Source organism: Engystomops pustulosus, chromosome 3, assembly GCF_040894005.1.
Source record: "Engystomops pustulosus chromosome 3, aEngPut4.maternal, whole genome shotgun sequence".
Taxonomy (NCBI): domain Eukaryota; kingdom Metazoa; phylum Chordata; class Amphibia; order Anura; family Leptodactylidae; genus Engystomops; species Engystomops pustulosus.
Genome location: NC_092413.1, coordinates 43,930,488 through 43,948,917, shown reverse-complemented (window position 1 = coordinate 43,948,917; position 18,430 = coordinate 43,930,488). Strand labels below are relative to the sequence as shown.

General features: G+C 39.3%; 1 protein-coding gene across 1 annotated transcript in view; it reads left to right on the top strand.

Moving 5' to 3' along the window:
- The window catches only part of XRN2 (5'-3' exoribonuclease 2), a 42,614-nt gene extending 27,825 nt beyond the window's left edge, over nucleotides 1–14,789 (top strand). Inside the window, exons 23-30 of the mRNA XM_072140614.1 lie at nucleotides 579–658; nucleotides 984–1,040; nucleotides 1,126–1,194; nucleotides 1,393–1,527; nucleotides 1,620–1,750; nucleotides 12,355–12,418; nucleotides 13,815–13,914; nucleotides 14,303–14,789. Coding sequence (XP_071996715.1) covers nucleotides 579–658; nucleotides 984–1,040; nucleotides 1,126–1,194; nucleotides 1,393–1,527; nucleotides 1,620–1,750; nucleotides 12,355–12,418; nucleotides 13,815–13,914; nucleotides 14,303–14,365 — 699 coding nt within the window. The 3' untranslated portion in view covers nucleotides 14,366–14,789. The remainder of the gene's footprint in view (nucleotides 1–578; nucleotides 659–983; nucleotides 1,041–1,125; nucleotides 1,195–1,392; nucleotides 1,528–1,619; nucleotides 1,751–12,354; nucleotides 12,419–13,814; nucleotides 13,915–14,302) is intronic.
- The last annotated feature ends 3,641 nt before the right edge of the window (nucleotides 14,790–18,430 follow it).

Below are 18,430 nucleotides of genomic sequence, written 5' to 3'. Positions count from 1 at the left end.
ATAGCCTTAGGCTACATTCACACGGACGTATGAAAACGTCCGTATCCGTACCGTTTTTTTAACGGGTTACATATGGCCACATTCATTTCAATGGAAAATACGTCCAACCATTTATATTGCCGTTTTTGACACTGTAGTGTACCGTATACTGGCCGTATAAAAATATAGAGCATGTCCTATTTTCTCCTGTATTTCAGTTCCGTATGCCCTAGAAGTCTATGGGGATGTATAAAATACGGGTTAAATACGTGCTGCATACAGATAAAAAACGCCATGTATATACGGGCTCATACGGCCTGTAAATACAGGACTGGAGAAATTACACGGTCGTGTGAATGTGTACGCAATATAAAGAATTATAATTTTTTTATTATTCTTGCCTGGTCATAATGTCTTCTTTTTTTTTTTTTTTTTTTTTCTTTCTCCATGCGATGTATCTTAAGTCTGTTTTGTAAAGGGTAGAAGACCTGTAAGAGGAAGGGGACCCTCTTCCTACACACCCCATTTAAGCGGACTCCCATATTGCACTCTCGTTCATATACACTAATATTGTGTGTGTTTTTGTTGTACATCTGCAGCCAACTGGAATACCACCTGAGCTGTGCCACGGGATTCAAGGATTGCTTGAAACGGACGATGGAGCGGTCCTTCCCAATGTGTAAGAAACCTACACATTTCTTGTCTGCTTCACCCCTCTCTCCCCCCCTTTACTTTTCGCACAAATCAAGTTTTTAGTCGGAGTGCAACCCTCAGATCAGAGATTCGTCTTTGGATCCTCACTGTTAACCAGAGAAGACTGGCTAGAAGCCACTTATTTTGTGGTTTTTATTTCATTTGTGGAGTTGCTATGTAATACATTTCTTCATCTTCCACCAGCAGTAACGTCCCATAACTGGGCTTTACTGAAGCTTCTGCATATGTTGACGTTCTTCTGTTTTGCCGAGGCAGCTATTCAGTTTACCCATTATTTCATTACTTTTCAGAACGGTAGAGTCTCCTGTTCCTACGTTAAGAAGTTTAACACAAAATTATACCATCAGGTATGTGTTTCAGAGAAGACTTTCTACTCGCAGTTGAGAATAATCAAAAATTTTCACTAACCTTTTGCTATTTTATTTACTGTAGCATCAAATTTAAAGACCCACAATTTGAAGATGGTTATATTTTTAAAGCTGTGATGTTACAAGGCGCAAAGTAAGTAACTATAATTTGTAGGCACAGATATGCTCATTTTTACTTTAAGAGGGTTTCCCTAAGGTACTCCTGTTGTGGGAACAGCGGGCATCTGTTCTTGTGATCTGTAGGGGTTCCATCAATGAGCAAGTTGGGGGATAGGGTTTAAATTGTTACTTTTTTCAATCCCTTTCCTTGTTTCCCCTTTTTGTCTTGTAGAAAACCACCGATTACTTTAAAACCAGGAGACTGGGAGAGAACTAACAACAATGGCAGGCCTTGGAGGCCACAAGTGGGCTTCAACCGGGATAGGAAGCAAGTCCACTTGGATCAGTCAGCCTTTAGAACATTGGGGTAAGTTGTTGTGCTATTTCTAATATCCCTTAACCTCATTACTGGTTTTGTAAACTTGTACTGGTAAATTGACTTTTGTTTTATCTTCCCAGCCATGTCATGCCACAAAACAGAGGACCCCCAAGAGGTGGACAGTACAGCAATGCCCCTCCACCAAATATTTACAGTCGTGGAAATACATACAGAATGCCTAATCACCAACCTCTTCCTAATTTAATGCACAGTAAGCTTATGGTTATTTTTTACAATTTTGTTTGTAGTCTTGGTATGGTGAGGCACAAAGGATGGCAAAACGAATCTTGTGTACCGGCAGTCCCCTACTTAAGGACACCCGACTTACAGACAACCCATAGTTACAGACGGACCCCTCCGCCCACTGTGACCTCTGGTAAAGCTCTCTGGATGCTTTACTATAGTCCCAGACTGCAATGATCAGCTGTAAGGTGTCTGTAATGAAGCTTTATTGATAATTCTTGGTCCAATTACAGCAAAAATTTTTAAACTTCAATTGTCATTGGGAAAAAAGAAAAAAATGTCTAGAACTTCAATTATAAAATATACAGTTTCGACTTACATACAAATTCAACTTAAGAACAAACCTCCAGACCCTATCTTGTACGTAACCCGGGGACTGCCTGTATTCGTGTTTAAATTTATGCAAATGAATATTAGTGACTCTGGCCTCCAAAGGTGTTAATGGAGCCTGCAGCCCCTCATTTTTGTATGCTTAATTTTAAAGCCTTTTTTCCTTAAAAACAAGGGCACAGGAAGCTCGGAGGGAGCGGATCCTGCCAATATGTCTGTTTGCTTGATCAATCCTTGATCTTGGTGGTAGATTTTCTTTAAGAAGTAGGAAATTGGAAATTGCTTGGAAGCAAGTGTGACTGCATATTCAGGGTTTGTAGTCCCTGACCATGGAGACACAGTTGAGTAATTGCTGGTGTTTCAGCATGTCTAGCTGTTTCTTGCATGAAGATCTAGATCTGCTTCTAATTTTATATTTATTTTATTTTTTGCATCGTTAATGTGCTCTCAGACAGTGCAGATTTTGTAATAGCTGCTTTCTGTGTCCAGAATGTATAAACAACATGTTTGTGGATGACAGCCAAATGTTACAAGACTGTCAGTGTTTTGGTTGGTACTTTCTCATGCAGATTAGCGAGTTTGTGCGTATATTGATCTATAATTCTAACTTTTTGAGAATGTGCATGTTAGGTACAAATGTATGTAATGATTTTTAAATTTTTTTTTTTTTTTTGTTTTTGTAAGTTTTGTATTTGGCACAAGATAAAATGAAGTTTTAAGGTTTCAATCTAAAGGGATCCTGGCACTTAAAATAACTCACTAACCTAACATGTCTTTGAAAACTGCTATTTTACAGCAGTGCAACTATCGCTATATTCCTTTCCATAGTTCTGCAGTCTGCATGGGATTATTTGCCTAGATGGTAAAACAGCTTTACAAAGATTGCGTTAACTCATGTACAGACCAATTTACTCCATTAAAAAAAAAGGCCTTGCACGTATTTCTCCCCCCCCCCCCCCCCCCTCAGTCCTGGCCGTGCTGCAGGCACATCATGTGACCAATGTGTACACAATTACTGCGCTACAATCTTGTTCCAGTCACATGACCAAACGCCGGGTGGGAGCCTCTCTCACTGCTGAAGCTTTGAGTCCCCCCTCTCCTGCAGCCACCAACTGTGTGAGGATGGGGGAAGAGGCTCCTAGCTCATGTCTGCAAGCTTTCTATGCAGCCTTCTCTGTTGTACAGTACAGACCCCCTGTCACCTAATATCCTGTGGGATCCATTTAGAAGTTTTATCTACCAGTTTTCTGTCTCTGGCAGTAAGGGTATAAAGTAACTTTTAGTAGATTGTATGTATTGTATTGTACTCTATGTATGTTTTTGTGTGTGTAGTGTTGGTGTGTCATATAAAAAAAAGAAAAAATCAGCCTGGTCTGGGTGCCTATATAACTAGCCAATTATTACCATGTAGTATTTCTCTTTTTTTTTTTTTTTTTTTTTTTTGATAAAAACATTTTTTTATTGTGTGTTTTTTTTTTTTTTAACAATTTTTATAACATACAGTCTGACACACAAGACCAAAGTAATACAACATCTTAACATTCCACCCCCACACCCCACCCCTTCCCCTCTACCCCCAAGCAGACAGTTTAAGGCTAAATTCTATGATTGCACCAAAGGACCGCTCATCCGGATCTTATACTTCACACTAGAGAGTGTAAGGGACCTAGACAGAAAAGTATCTATTTTTATGTGCCTAGTAACATCATTTGGTATCGAGTACTATTTCTCAGATCTATTAGAGCTTTGTTTGGTAGTCCCGCCGTATTCAGCCATCTGCCCCATATCTTGTCAAATTTCTTAGGACACTTCCTTTTTAGATATACTCCCCATTCCAATCTAATTATATTATTGACCTTATTTATAAATTCCTGCGCTGTAGGTGCCAGAGCTTGAATCCACCGAACCGCTATGGCCTTACAAGCCAAATATAACATTTTCTGTGCACATAACAATGTAGCTCCTTCCATGGTGTCACTTTCTATCAGACCCAATAAACAAGCCCTCGGGTCCGGTTCTAGGTCTACCGATAATACTTTCCGGATTAAATGGAGAACTTGCTTCCAGAATTCCTCCAACTCCTTACACTCCCACATCATATGAAGCAGTCTAGCATTTGGAGCTGAGCATCTAGGACAACAAGAGTCATTCCGAAGTCCTATTTTATGGAGCAAGCTTGGCGTCTTATGCACCCTGTGTAGGATATAAATTTGTGATAATCTTTGGGCCTCCGACGGAGACAATGATGGTATACTCTCCAAGACTACGTCCCATTGAGCGTCAGAAATGTCCCCCAGATCTGCTTCCCATTTCTCCTTTATATTAAGAGGGTGTTCTTTTAGATATTCTTCTAATAGTCTAGAATAAATACAGGATATAATTCCCTTACTCGAGCCCCCTCCTACTACTATTTTTAGGACACTATGGTTTGAGGTTTGAATCCTTTCATCTTTGATCGTTTTTTCGTATGCATGTCTCAATTGGAGAAACTTATAAAATTGTGTATGTGGTAGATTCTTGTAGCTGCTCAAAGGATTTAAAGGTCTCGCCCTCTAATAATTGCTGAAGGAACCAAATCCCTTTGCCTTCACATGGGGAGAACCCTTCAAGTCTGAACATCTCCGGAAGCTGTGGGTTGTGCCAAATAGGAAAATATTCGCTATTCCCTTTGACCCCCAGTATACTTTTAATCTTGCGCCAAGTTTTCGCCATGAGGGCTAAGGTCGGACATCTCAATCCACTTATTGTTCCCACTTTCCCCATCTCTACTGCTGCAATTGGTGGTACCATGCCAGTCATGATTGAAATTAATCTACCATTTGGTCCAGCTCTATCTAAATCCTGCACCCAACCTCTTAGTTGTTGTGCTTGCGCAGCCAAGAAATAAATCCATGGGTTAGGTATAGCCAGGCCCCCATTATCTTTAGCTCTTTGCAGGGTTTCCAATTTAATCCTAGGGTGCCCCTTTTTCCACAGCAGCTCCCGGAACATACCTTGTATGCCATAAAATATTCTAAAGGGTATCCATATAGGCGTATTATGCAAAATGTAGAGCAATTGGGGCATAAGTACCATTTTTATTAGGTTTCCTCTGCCTATCACAGAGAGAGGAAGTCTGCACCATGTATTAACCTTATGCCTGCTTTTATTCATCAAGGGTGTTAAATTATCTTCAATGTAGTCCCTAGGATCGGGGGAAACTATTATGCCTAAATATTTAAATTTTTGAACAATTTTTAAAGGCAGTGCATGTACCGGAGATTCCATATCTAATTCGGCCAATGGGAGAATTGACGATTTGTCCCAGTTTATTCTGAGTCCTGATCTATCACCAAACTGCCTAATCACTTCCATAACTGGTTCTATAGAGCTATTCACATCACCCAAATAGAGCAAGGCATCGTCCGCATATAATGAAATGCGTTCCTCCTTGGTACCTAATGGAAACCCCTGGATTCCCGGCATAGTTCGTATCTTACTGGCCAGAGGTTCTATAGCTATCGCGAACAGCAGGGGAGACTGGGGACAGCCCTGCCTAGTACCCCTCCCCAACTCGAACGCCTCTGATAGACAACCATTTGCCCTTACCCTCGCAGTTGGCCGTGAATACAGCAGGCGCACCCATGTCATGTATTGCGGTCCAAAGCCCATCTTCCGCATCACTGCCCATAAATAGTCACCATGTAGTATTTCTAGTACTGAAAATATCATATTCCTCTTCGGCAAAAACTACTTCTCAAGAAATGTCGCACCAATTTTTTTTTCCAGGATAGTAAAAAATACTCCCTTCTGACCCTATGTGAGTCTGATCATTTTCTTTTCTCCTAGTTTTGTCTTTCATGTCCTTCTTTCACCTTGCCTCCTGTTCCCCATGCTGAAGAGAATTCCTGAGGCAGGGGTGAGCGGATTTCTCTTCAGCCAGTTACATAGTTTCGCATTCAGCCCTCCCTCAGGAACTCTCATCAGCCACACGAATAGTACTTGAATTATGTAGCAGAGAGAGTTGGCTCGGCTTAAGAGAAAGAAGACCCCTTCCTCAATTAGGAAAGCTAAAGTCCATTTCACTTAAATACAGGTGTGAAGAACACCCGACTTGCATACGACACCTAGTTACAAACTGTCCACTGGATGTTGGCAATTTAACTGTACTTTAATAACTTACAGCTGATCATTGTAGCCCAAGGCTAAAGGTGTCTACAATGAAGCTTTATTGTTAATCCTGATTCTTATGACAATCCAACATTTTTAAAATCCAATTGTCAGAGACCAAAAATAAATTGTCGGCACTCTGGGAGGTATGTAAATGTATGTTTTGGGGGTTTTTTTTTAACAGCCTCCTTCTTTTCACCATTGTGTTGGGGTTTGTTTGTATACAGTCTGACAACCCCTTTATTGATGATTTTTTTTTTTTTTTTAAGAAACCGTTACTAAAATCTGATTAGCTTATCCCCCGTGTCCAAATTACAAAAAAAATAAACATTTTATAGCCTGTAAAATGTGATGATGCAGATCTGTTGTGAATGGCACCTCCTTCCCTTCTATGCCCGGCTATGTGCCCATACAGCAGTTTAACAACAAATTTGTGGCAACCTCCTACTCGGGCGAAATTGGGGAGCTTTTTTTCATTTAAAGGAAACCTACCAGTTCAAATTGTCGGTGTAAGCTGTAAGTACCGAGCACTAGCTCAGGGTGAGCTGGTGCGGAGCTTACTTTCGTTAGTGTTATTAACCGCTGTATCGCGGTTTAATCACTTTTTTTAAAGTTTATAGCTGAAGCTGCTTCGGCGCTGCGCGCGACCGGCATTTCCTATGTGGGGGCGCGCACCAAGCGCCGAAGCAGCTTCAGCTATAAACTTTAAAAAGTGATTGAACCGGGATCCAGCGGTTTATAACACTAACGAAAGTAAGCTCAGGCACCAGCTCACAATTCTGAGGGGTCAGCAGTATTTCTGGCACACAACCACGCCCCTTTTCTTAGGCCTTACCCTTTGGTAGAGCTTGTCGTAGAAGAGTCAGAAAGCTATAAAACATTTATAAACCTTTATAAATCAGGCTTGGTTCTGGAGGGTTACATTTTTAAACGTTTTGTTAGATGAAGAATTTGATTCGGTAGCATGATGGCATTTGTATTCTCAAATTTCCACTCTACACACAGATGTAAACCAAAATGACATTTGCTAAAACGGTTGTTTTGTTCCCCTGACTTCCAGGAGGTCCAAAATGTACATGGGGCTAATAAAATTTTGCCACCGTAAACCACCTAGCATTGGTTAAGCTCTCAATGAGCCATGGGAGCTTGTCTGCATATTTCTGGGTATGAAAGGATATCTTGATGGAAATTGCATTGCTGCGGCTGGCGGTACTGAATGACAACTAGATTGAAGAATGACCGTGTCTTGAAGGAGAAGGCGCATTGCTATATTTATGGGATGACAGTCTGGTTACACGCTCACAGTGACATTACTATGGAGAAGGGCAGTGCGGTCAATCATACCGCCACCTCGTTCAAGTGGCCGCGGTGGGTGTTCCCTTCTGCTTTTCCTTGATTTGACATTGATGTGCCAATTTTCGACTGATGAATAATTGGCTGTATGCTGATAACTTGCAGGAGTCAAGTACAGTCTGCTGGCGTTCGGGGTGAATGGCAGATTTAGTTTATGCAAAGCTGAGGATGTGATTCCTGACTTTGTTCCGTTGCTCTCGGTAAACTTGTCACTTAGCTGAGTGTGAGAGCGATTTTCATTAGTGCAATCAGTAAACACGAGGTCTCGTCTGTGATTGCCGGCTGATTAGCTAAATCCTCTCTTAAGAAGCTGTTTTGGAGCCTTTAGTTTATAGTTTTGTTGTCATCTTGTGCTCTAGCGTCAGTATCACGCACCCTCTCCCTCGGCTCTCCGGACTTTAGAAGTGTTATTTAGTTTCATCAGATACATTCGTGGCTCGAGTTCAGCATATGAAATCCATGTCTATAAGATTAGCTTTTAAATATTTATGTGCACTTGTAAGAGATTTAGGAGCGTCTCAACATATGGAGCGTTTATGGTTTATCACTCAATAAATATATATTCATATACTGCGACACTTTTGTAGTGTTACTGATTGGACTATTAGGGTAGCTGTGCCGAATGCCGATCTTCAAGTAAAGGAAGCTGCAAAGGTTGTCGTGGTCGTCTTGCACATTTTCCCTTATCATTGTTTCCTGATGGGAGTTATGATTTTCTGTGCTTTGGTGCGTTGTTACTCAAATACCGCTTTAAATTTAACTGCACAAGTTTATCCACTGTCCTTTAGATAGGAGATAACTTGCTGATGTGTGAGGTTCCAGTGCTGGCACTTCCACGTATGCGGAGAATGGAGTCTGTGTTCCGATGAATAAACCAACAGGTCGTACATGCATTCTGCTTTATTAATCCCTACGGCGCCGAAGGAGGTGGCAGAGTTCAGTATTCGGCTACTTCTGTCCATGCCATTGATGGCACATGCTCCACCTACCGCTCCAGTGATTTTTCTATATGATGGATCCTTTGGGCATGGTCTGATCACTTGTGTTTCCAATGAAACGCGCATGATAAAGAATGAGCACCTCTTCTTTTGCTAGTAAACTGGAAACCCATATGGAAGTGGTGGCAAACCTATGGCATGGGTTCCAAAGGAGGCACTTGGAGCCCTCTCTGTGGGCACCCAAGCCATCGCCCCAACATGAAGTTCACCAGACAGGACTCAAAGAATCTTCCTACAATGATAAGCAAATTTGCCCTCCTCCTTTCAACTGTGTTGGTGTTCTTCGGAGGCTGAATCATTGAAAGTTGTCAAAGAGCAAGGAGAAATAAATTACTGCTTAAGTTGCTGTGCTGGCACTTTTCAATAAATAAGCGGCTTTTGGTTAAAGTTTGGACACTCGGGCTCTAAAAGGTTCGCAATCACTGCCATATGGGATTGAAACGCAATGTTGAGGGGCTGCGCTCAATTACATTTCGAAGGGCTCCATCTGAACACAGCCTCAGCTAACAGGTCTAAGTCTGGGTTCACACCATTTAAATTGCAACGCAAGTCGAAGTGTATAAAAGTGCAAATTTGGTTCCTTTTTATGACGGTTTAAAGTCAAAATACATGTTCCCATTTACAAAGCAGATGCATATTCATATTTGTGGAATGTCACCCAGAATGTAGCCTGTTCTTCCAGTAATGTTTAGGGTTATATGGTTTTTAACATTTTGCCTGTTTTAATTTTTATCATTGACACTCAGAAGTGCACACTTTTCGAGAGCTTGGATACTTAACATACATTGCATCTGTAAAGAAAATGAACATCCCTTTGATTTTCCTGGCAGTAACATGTCTGCTAGCGCGGCTTCTATCTGCGGAATGTCCAGGACCTACAGGTGTAGAGTCTAGTACAGACAAGGTTGAGTAGATGGGAGCTCACGTGCAAAAAGCATTATACAGCGAGAAAGCGGATTGAGAATTATTAACAACCTAAGAATTGCTGCAATTTACAGTTGTTGTTGGGTTTTGTTCATATTTTGTTCACAGCAGAACTGACAGTGTATGTTATTCTCAGCTCTGCTATCTCAGCCATGTCATTGTGTCTTGTATGCATCTTGTGGATCTCTCATCTCTGATCTGTCTTTCATTTTGATACTAGTGAATGTTCAGATGATGACACTTAGATTATGAGGGTGCATGGTTTAACTACACTTAATTCTCTAAGCACATTGTCAGCACACAGCATCTCATAGCACAAAGGATTCATGAAGTCTCTGCTTAGAGAGTTCTTGCTCACACTGACCATCAGTGATAGGCGCTAAAACGGTAAGAGTAAAAAAGAGCAAGGTTACATTCAGACTAACGTATGGGGGAGGTATGTATGCGACCAACGTATATACGGCCCATCTAGACAGCAAGGGGCGCTTTGCGCCCAACGGGAACGGTACCATACCGCTCCGTACCCCGAAGAAAGATAAGACGTCCTGTCTTTCGGAGGACGGTGCCATGCGGCTTATGTTCCTATGGAGAGGGGTGGGATTGAGCGGCGCTCTCCTCCCTCCTCTCCCCGGCACTGCAGTGTGCCCGCTGTGCTACGGGACGACGGGCAACGGCAGTGTGAATGTAGCCTGAGTAAAATTGTACTTGAACGTGGTTCTGGAGTTTAGCGCTGAAGGATTTGTGGCCCCATGGTGTGTCCTTGGTCATTCCTTGCATTTTTGCATGTTGTATTCTGATTTTAAAAATATATAAATTGTCCTTTGTCATTTAGAGGACACCTACCACCCCATTTTAGGGGTGGTAGACTGTAACCAAATGCATGCTTGCTACCTTGGGGGTGATGGAGTCCTCCTGCCACATTCTGGCATGTCCGTTACTCTGACATAAATGCGTTAAAAGTTTATGCAAATTAGCAGGAGGCGCTCACCTCTCCGCTAGTCTAATCTCCACAGAGCTGAATTACGTGATGTATTCTCTATGGATGGAGTTCACCTGTAGTCTCCTTTCATAATTTTTTTAAGCTGTGTGCAGGACTTGATATTGTTCTGCTTCTTTCTCCTGTATTTACCATTATCATCTGCTCTATTCAGTTGTGCAATGTTTAGTAACCTGTAAACTGCTGTTCCACTATTTTGAGCAGAATTTTTTTTTTTTTTTTGGTTTCCTTTTTAGTTTTATTATTCTCATTGAAAACAGAGTACTACAATCCAAGGCAATTGTGCCATTACATAAAAGAAGTTAAGCAATTTTGACCCCTCAAAACTAAAGCTGAAAGTAGTATATAGAAGACGTATCTCCCCACCTACCTGTCCTCTCCCCAGCAAAATTCTGATCTAGTGCTCTGCTATGCTAGAGCCAACACCATCAGAAGGGTCTTCGGAGCCTTCTGTACTATGCATAACCTGTCATCCATTAAAAAAAACATGCGGGTTTCTGCTAATAAGTAGAATAACTAACCTACTTAGAGATCTCAGTAGCATAGGTTGGGCAATGGAAATTTCTATACTGTGATCCATACGGACTCATGATCTCTTCCATATCTAAATTAACTTACCTAGCCAATTCCCAGTGTCCCCTCCCTGTTATCAAAATGCTAAAGTATGGAGACTCCCTTCTCTGAAGTATTGAACATGGTGGCATCTATTAGGTTTGTCCATCATAGTAAATGGTGATTGTAATGCAGAACCCAACAGAGTGGCACAATATTTTGTTTTGTTGAGAATTGGTGGATTTCCCCGGTATGGTCTCTTATTTAACATACTTGGGCCCCAGTTAGGCCCTTTCCACACGATGGGGCTTAACTTGCTTAACAGTGGGTTCACGTGATGAGACGAGATTACAATAACATGGGGTCGGCAATCTGTCAGCCTCATAAAGATTAATGGAGCATAATGGACATAATTTGTAAGTTACATTTTTCTTAACTTAATTACCCCTAAAGTAAATGACTAAATACACATATATATACTCATGTCTATATGGGGAATCGTATAGATATATATCAAGACTGAGAATTCTACACTATTTTTGTAAAATGCATAGGGCCAGATATGTCGATCGATTCGGGGAGGGGGGGAGATACTTGACTGGGCCTTTCTAATTAGGTCTCACTTAAACAATGAGGATCCCACAGAAGGCCAAAGATTTGCAAGCACCACAATTTCTGGAGTGCTGTGTACGGAATGAGGATCTATTGATTAGAAGCCTTTCATGCTGTGCACTGGCCAATCTTGTTTAGAAGAAGAGCATCCATCTAATTGCCTGTTTTGTTGTGGCCGTGTTTTCTACTGTAGTATTGTCACAAACAAAGGAAGGAGTGGGTGGCCCTTCAGCTCACATACACGCACGGTCTGCTGAAAGATGATTTGTATCTCAACCAGATAGCCTTGAGCTCTATCCAACAAATGAAACCTGTGCAACTTGTGTATGCCTTGTAAATCATGGAACTTCCTATTCTTTAACTTTGTTTAAAAAAAAGAAAAAAAAATTCTTCTGTTTTAGATGCAGGTATAAAAGCAACTGCTCTGGTGTCTGTGTGTTCCTATTCGGTATTTAGCTTGAGCTATTGGCTTCCAAATATCAGAGGAAATATTTACTAAATATTATTCTGTGGTGTAGGAGAGCCACACCGTAGGAGAATGTTTAATAAAACGCTAAGATTTTTTAGGGAGAGGGATGTGATAATAATGCACTTACAATGTTGTGATATAAATATGTGTGCCTTTTGCTAACAGTTTTGTTTTTATGCTCCCTGTAGACCCCAGAGCCCCAAATTCTTGGCAAAGTCGCCCTCCTCTTTTCAACCAGCCGCCACCACAAAGGTAAGGGTTCATGTCGGTCTTTTAACGAAAAAGAACTGTCAAATCATAGACTTCCAGTTGAGCGCATTACCATAGACATCCCATGAAAATGACACCCAGTAGTCGGATATCGATAGCTTGCCAAAGTTTGGAAACCGAACAAAGATTTGGAATGCCTAGGGTAGGCTAAACAAATTTCTTTTCAGAAGCTTGCTGGAAATTAACGAGGCATAACTAATGATGTTCCCCTTTCCAAGCTCAGTGTTAGCACAGACCCACTATTGATTCTTGCTACAAACCTCTTGAAGTCCTAATCAACTTCTTTGGTCCAACTTTTTCAAGGCTGACAAGTCCATTGTAGGCCGGTGTCACTGTAGGTCAGTAGTTATTAGTTGCCACTGAAAACAGTTTCTTTAACTACTTAAGACTCGGCTGAATTAAAAGCAGAAGGGTCTGGAAGGATTATGGAATCCACAGACTAATAAGTAGCGCGCAAGGGGAGGAATGTGACGTGGTTTAATAATGAGGGATGTTATACATATGTTCGCTGACAAAACACAGAAGTTTGTAAAGGTCCCTACTTGTCTCCATCCATTGTAAAACTTCTAATGAACTCTTTTAAACCCCCAAGAAGGAATAAATGAGTCAGACTGCGACAACTATCTCAGTGCTACATAGTGATATGCTGGGCTACCAGGGTGACACTTGCCTTTCCTCCTTGATCACGTATTTTTAGTTCCTCCTTTCCAGAGAAAAGCAAAGATTTAGGTCTTTACTGACACATTGCCGCAAATGTTTTACAGTTTTTCAGCTCTCATAACCGTGCGTTTGGTCTTATTGGTGTGTCCCACTTTTGCCAAGGGTCTTGAATCGGTTTACTACGACAAGGCAATTAAAACATTTTGCGACTAGTTATGTGGGGTCTTAATAGATGTTGAATTTGTGTTCCCATATAAACTGTATACCAAATGTCAGTCTATGCCAATTAGTCCTGATGTTGCTAGGTCACGGTGGTCAATTGAAAGCCACATCAATAGAACTTGGGAAGGTCCCCCCCCTCCATGTACACACTCTCCGATCAGCCCTTGTGACATATTGCACAGAATAATGGATGGGAAAAAAAAAATCTGACAAGGACCCTACCCTAGATTCCAAATTCTTTGCTGTAAGAATTCATTTGCAATCTGCAATTAACTCGAAAGAATGATGAGCCTTAGAGGGCCTGGACTTTGAGAAAATAAAGCATTCTCCTGTGTTGCTTATGTTTACCTTTTGGATCATGTACTTTGACTTGGAAACCTTGTGTTCAGAGTTCAGAAGGAAGAGCGCACACAACCGATGACACAAGATGCAATTTAGAAAGCATGATTTGGGTTTGATGGAATTGCCTTTTCTATTTATTTGTTTGTTTTTATAGAAACTATGGACAGATGCCGAATATGCACAATCCATATGCAAATCAACACAGTGGACCAAGCAATTACTACCAGAGAAACCAAGACGACAGGAATCGGCAGGTGAGTAAGAGCATTGATGGACTGACTTGGCTGCAGCCCCATCAGTTTGTAATGTAATCGTCATGTATGCGAAGTATATGACTGTATCCATGCATTGTACGGCTTCCCAAGTCACTGGTCCTAAATTTTAGTTTGTAACTCCTTTCCCCTTTTCCTATTGTATTTTATTCCTTGACTATTGTCCTTTCTCCCTTGTCGGACAAATCTCCCCTTCTATACCCCGTGTTTAGAGATGTTCTGAGCGTATTTTAACTTCTGATTAGTTCTGTGTCCCGGCTTTTGTTATAAAATCATTGTTGGGTTTTGACTTGTGTGAATAAAGCTGTTTGCTATTGTGTTTTTATAATCCTTACTACAAACTCTTTTTTTTTTTATTTATGTTTTTCAGAATTACAACCAAGGGAGAAACTACCCACCACCGCGTCAGTCGGGAAGATACAATTGGAAATAAATTTTAAGGATTTTTTCTTTACAATTTTTTTTTTTTTTTTTTTTTTTTTTTTTTTTGCTGGTAGACTGTTTTGGTATAAACATACTGTGTAAAATGTTTTTTTAATTTTGTGTATGTAGAGTTGTATTTGGAAATTTACACTTGATGTTTTAAAAAAAAAAAAAAATTGTAAGAAAACTTTAGGCCACTATTCTGACATTCATCAACCTTTTCTATGTGGTGGAGCATCATGCGATAAGCGCAGAGGTGCCGAATATTCACACTTCCTGTTTTAATAGGAAGATTATGATTTTTTTTTTCTTTAATATGTAATTTGTCAGTCAATGTCTGAGGTATTTTAAGAAAATGATGTATCCCTTATTTTGAGCAATGTTTTACTGCTTGTTTTCTTCCTAAATGATTTTATAAAGACATGAGAAGGCTGTGACTGTGTTGTGTATTTTTTCTTTATTAACTTTTATTTAACATTTTGTATGTCTAGAAGTTGCGGTAAATTGAACATATATTTACCAGGTGGTTAAAGAGTAACCAGTAGCCAAAAAAAAATAAACTGAAAATACTGTGAAGCCAACACTTACATACTTGGTGGAAATAATCCTTTGTTCTGAGAATAATGTGTTTTGACTTGCATTACTAATTTTACCACCTGATCCATAAAACAAAAGGAAGCTAAAATTTCTTTTACTTTTTTTTCCACTTGATTTTAGTTATCTGTCACACAGATTTAGAAAGGTGTGTGTGTGTGTGTGTGTGTGTGTGTGTGTATATTTGTATGTTATTTATATATGCAAATACTTGCCAAATTACCAAGTAGACCTTTCAAAAATATGCTTGTGTGCACCCTAACCCAAAAATCTAGCTGTTAAATAATGATAGTTAGATCTATTTGTGTCTCTTTAATAAGCACCCCTTAAAAACTTCATTATAAAACAAATGGGCAGAATCTAACGTGTACCTCAAAATTTATTTTGTATTTCTTCTATTGATAATCAAGTAGCACAATCCGAAAATGTTACAAGGCATCTTCAAAAATTGTAGATTATATCGATTCACATGGCTGATATTAGTAACTAAAAATCTGTATTTGTAATTCCTCAATTTTTCTAAACATTTTTGTGCAATTATTGAAAGTCTCCAACAAGCTACATGACATAACAAAGCTGTGTGTATTTATTTTTTGTTTATTGAAGGTATCAGAACTTGTATAGCTCATAACATACATATGCAGAACTTGTAGATGTGGATTCCTTTTAGATCTTAATACAGATTCTATATCTGACACATAATACTCTATAAGGTACATGAGCTGCAAACCTGTAGAAATGGATGAACTTTATGTGTGTGTTTTGTACTGAAGAATAAACTTTTTGACCATATGAAGGAGACAGAATAGTTGTTGCTGCTATATAGGCACTAATAATCAAGCTGGGATTATACAAAGATTTCCTCCAAACATTCCCACTTAAAATGTACAGGCGGTCCCCTTCTTAAGAACACCTGACTTACAGACGACAGTTACAGTTACAAACGGACCTCTGGATGTTGGTAATTTACTGTAGTTTAGCCTTAGATTACAATAAAGAGCTATAATAGTTATTAAAGGTGTCTACAATTAAGATTTATTGTTAATCCTGGTTCTTATGACAACCCAACATTTTTAAAATCCAATTGTCACAGAGACCCAAAAACATTTTGTCTGGAGTTGATTATAAAATATACCATTCCTACTTGCACACAAATTCAACTTAAGAGCAAACCTACAGAACCTATCCTGTACGTAACTCAGGGACTGCCTTTATATGGAATTTGAGATTATTCAATTGGCATCAGAATATTTTGTGAACCAGAATCTGGAAGGTGTAGCCTTAATATAAAAATGTATGACATAACTCAAAGCCTTCTTCCTTTACTCTTGTTAAGGCTATATTCATGACAATACTCTTTAGGGTGTATATGTATAATATAAAATATATATATATATATATATATATATATATTATAATTTTTTTTTTCTACACACACACACCCAGTCCCTGACTTAATAACATGCGCGTTGGGTGTCTGCCAATAATTCCTTTTATATAGCGTATACAGATTACGCAGCGCTACAGAGAACTTGACAAATCGGTCAGCTTTATTGTTAATCCTGCTTCTTATGAAATAAAATCCAATTGTCGAAGACCAAAAAAAACTTTAGGTTCTGTAGGTTTGTTCTCAAGTTGAATTTATGAGCCAATCTATCTTGTACGTAACTAGGGACTGCCTGTGAATCTAGGTGGAATCGGATATAAAAGGTATCAATTCACCCAACACAATCTTAGAAATCCTGTTTAGTCTTCTCACACCTAGCTGCCTATATAAATATCCCCCCTTATTGTTCCATTTAATATCCACAATATTCGGAAAGAATTACACCAGTAGTAATAGGCAATAATTAATAGTTAGACCCAAAAGTCACCTCAAGCCATGCGGCCATACTTGAATTTGCTCAGTGGCTGTGTTTTGAGTCTTTTTGGCTGCGCTAAACAACTAACTAGGTTTTGATGGCGAAGGTTTCACAAAGCAAATTGTATATATTTTGTGTATTATCCTTTTTGACCCCCAGTGTGTAAAGCTTATGTACATCCTACTTATATAAAGAGTAGCGGTCAGTAGAGCTAATCCCTTAGTAAATAGACTTCTCTTCTAAATTTCCTATAGAGAAAAAAAAAACCCTCTATGACCATCATAGTATATTTATCTTAATGCTATCAAGTTTTACATGCATATAAATATGTCCTCTCTCTATCATTGTATTTATAAATAGACAAATCTAAAGCTCAGATTACCCTCTCTTATATCACTACATTTCTCAGTCCTGGCAATATGTGCAATGAATAGATGTAGCATTTGTGATCAATTATTTGTAATCTTTTTGTTACAATTGATATAAACTGGTAATTAATGAACACATTTTATAGACCTGACAACTAATAACCTATTCTACTATGCACTATTGACCATCAAATCGTAAGAAACTAATTCGGTAATCAAACTTTTTCATGTTTTATAACCAAAATCTAAAATCTTTGAAAAACACTTATTTAACCTGAAATCGGCAAATTTAGAGACCGATCCATTAATCATTTATTTCATTTATTTGTATATTTAACACTTGACCTCAAAGCTGGCTGGATCATTTGGCTTGTTTATAATTCACTTCATCAATTTGAGTGTATATATATATATCTCAAACCTTGTTAAAAATATTGATGAAACCCATCATATAACATTTCCATTTTAATTATAACCTTAGTAGAGAAGGCTACCTGCCCCTTCATCCTTAGGCCTTTGTGTGTAGCAGCCACATTTTTTTTTTTGGATGAGTTTAGACCAAAGCGGTCACAATAATGCAGGCCCCAATAGTTTGGACATTGTAATATGTGTAGACTGTGGTTGTATTATGGAAGGTTGTGAGATGCAGCTGAACTTTAGGTTTTGCTTTTGTTCTGCTTGGGCCAAGTACCCTTTCTGGACTGTTCTGTGCAGGGACACTTATCCCCCTCTTCAGTTAATGAGGTTCACCTAGTCACTACATTCGTATGCTTATTAAAGATCTGAACTGCAAAGCTTACAGGCATGTCTTCTGAAAAGGAACAAAGATCCAGAGCTTCAATACCCCCCACCACAACACAACATCAACGTTGTGCTAGGAATGTGTCCTTATGGTAGATTAACCCCTTTCCTTACTTAAAATGCACCTGCTTTCTTGCTCCCATATACTGCGGAGGTTAATCATCATTATCAATAAGGTCCATCTTGATCACCATCCTAATACATCTGATTCCCAATTATAGAGCAATGCTGCAAATCGCCAAACCAGTCTGTAGACTATATTTTTCCATGACGGGATAAGTCAAAATTTCTACTTTTAGCGGAAGTAGTCAATAGGCTGATTTATCTTGGTCTTAACAGAGACTACCATTTTTAATTAGTGTCAAATTTCGGAAATGTTTACCCATTGCATCAAAATCATCAGACGTGCACTTGAGTTTAGTTGTTGGATTTCTTTTTTTTATTCATTAA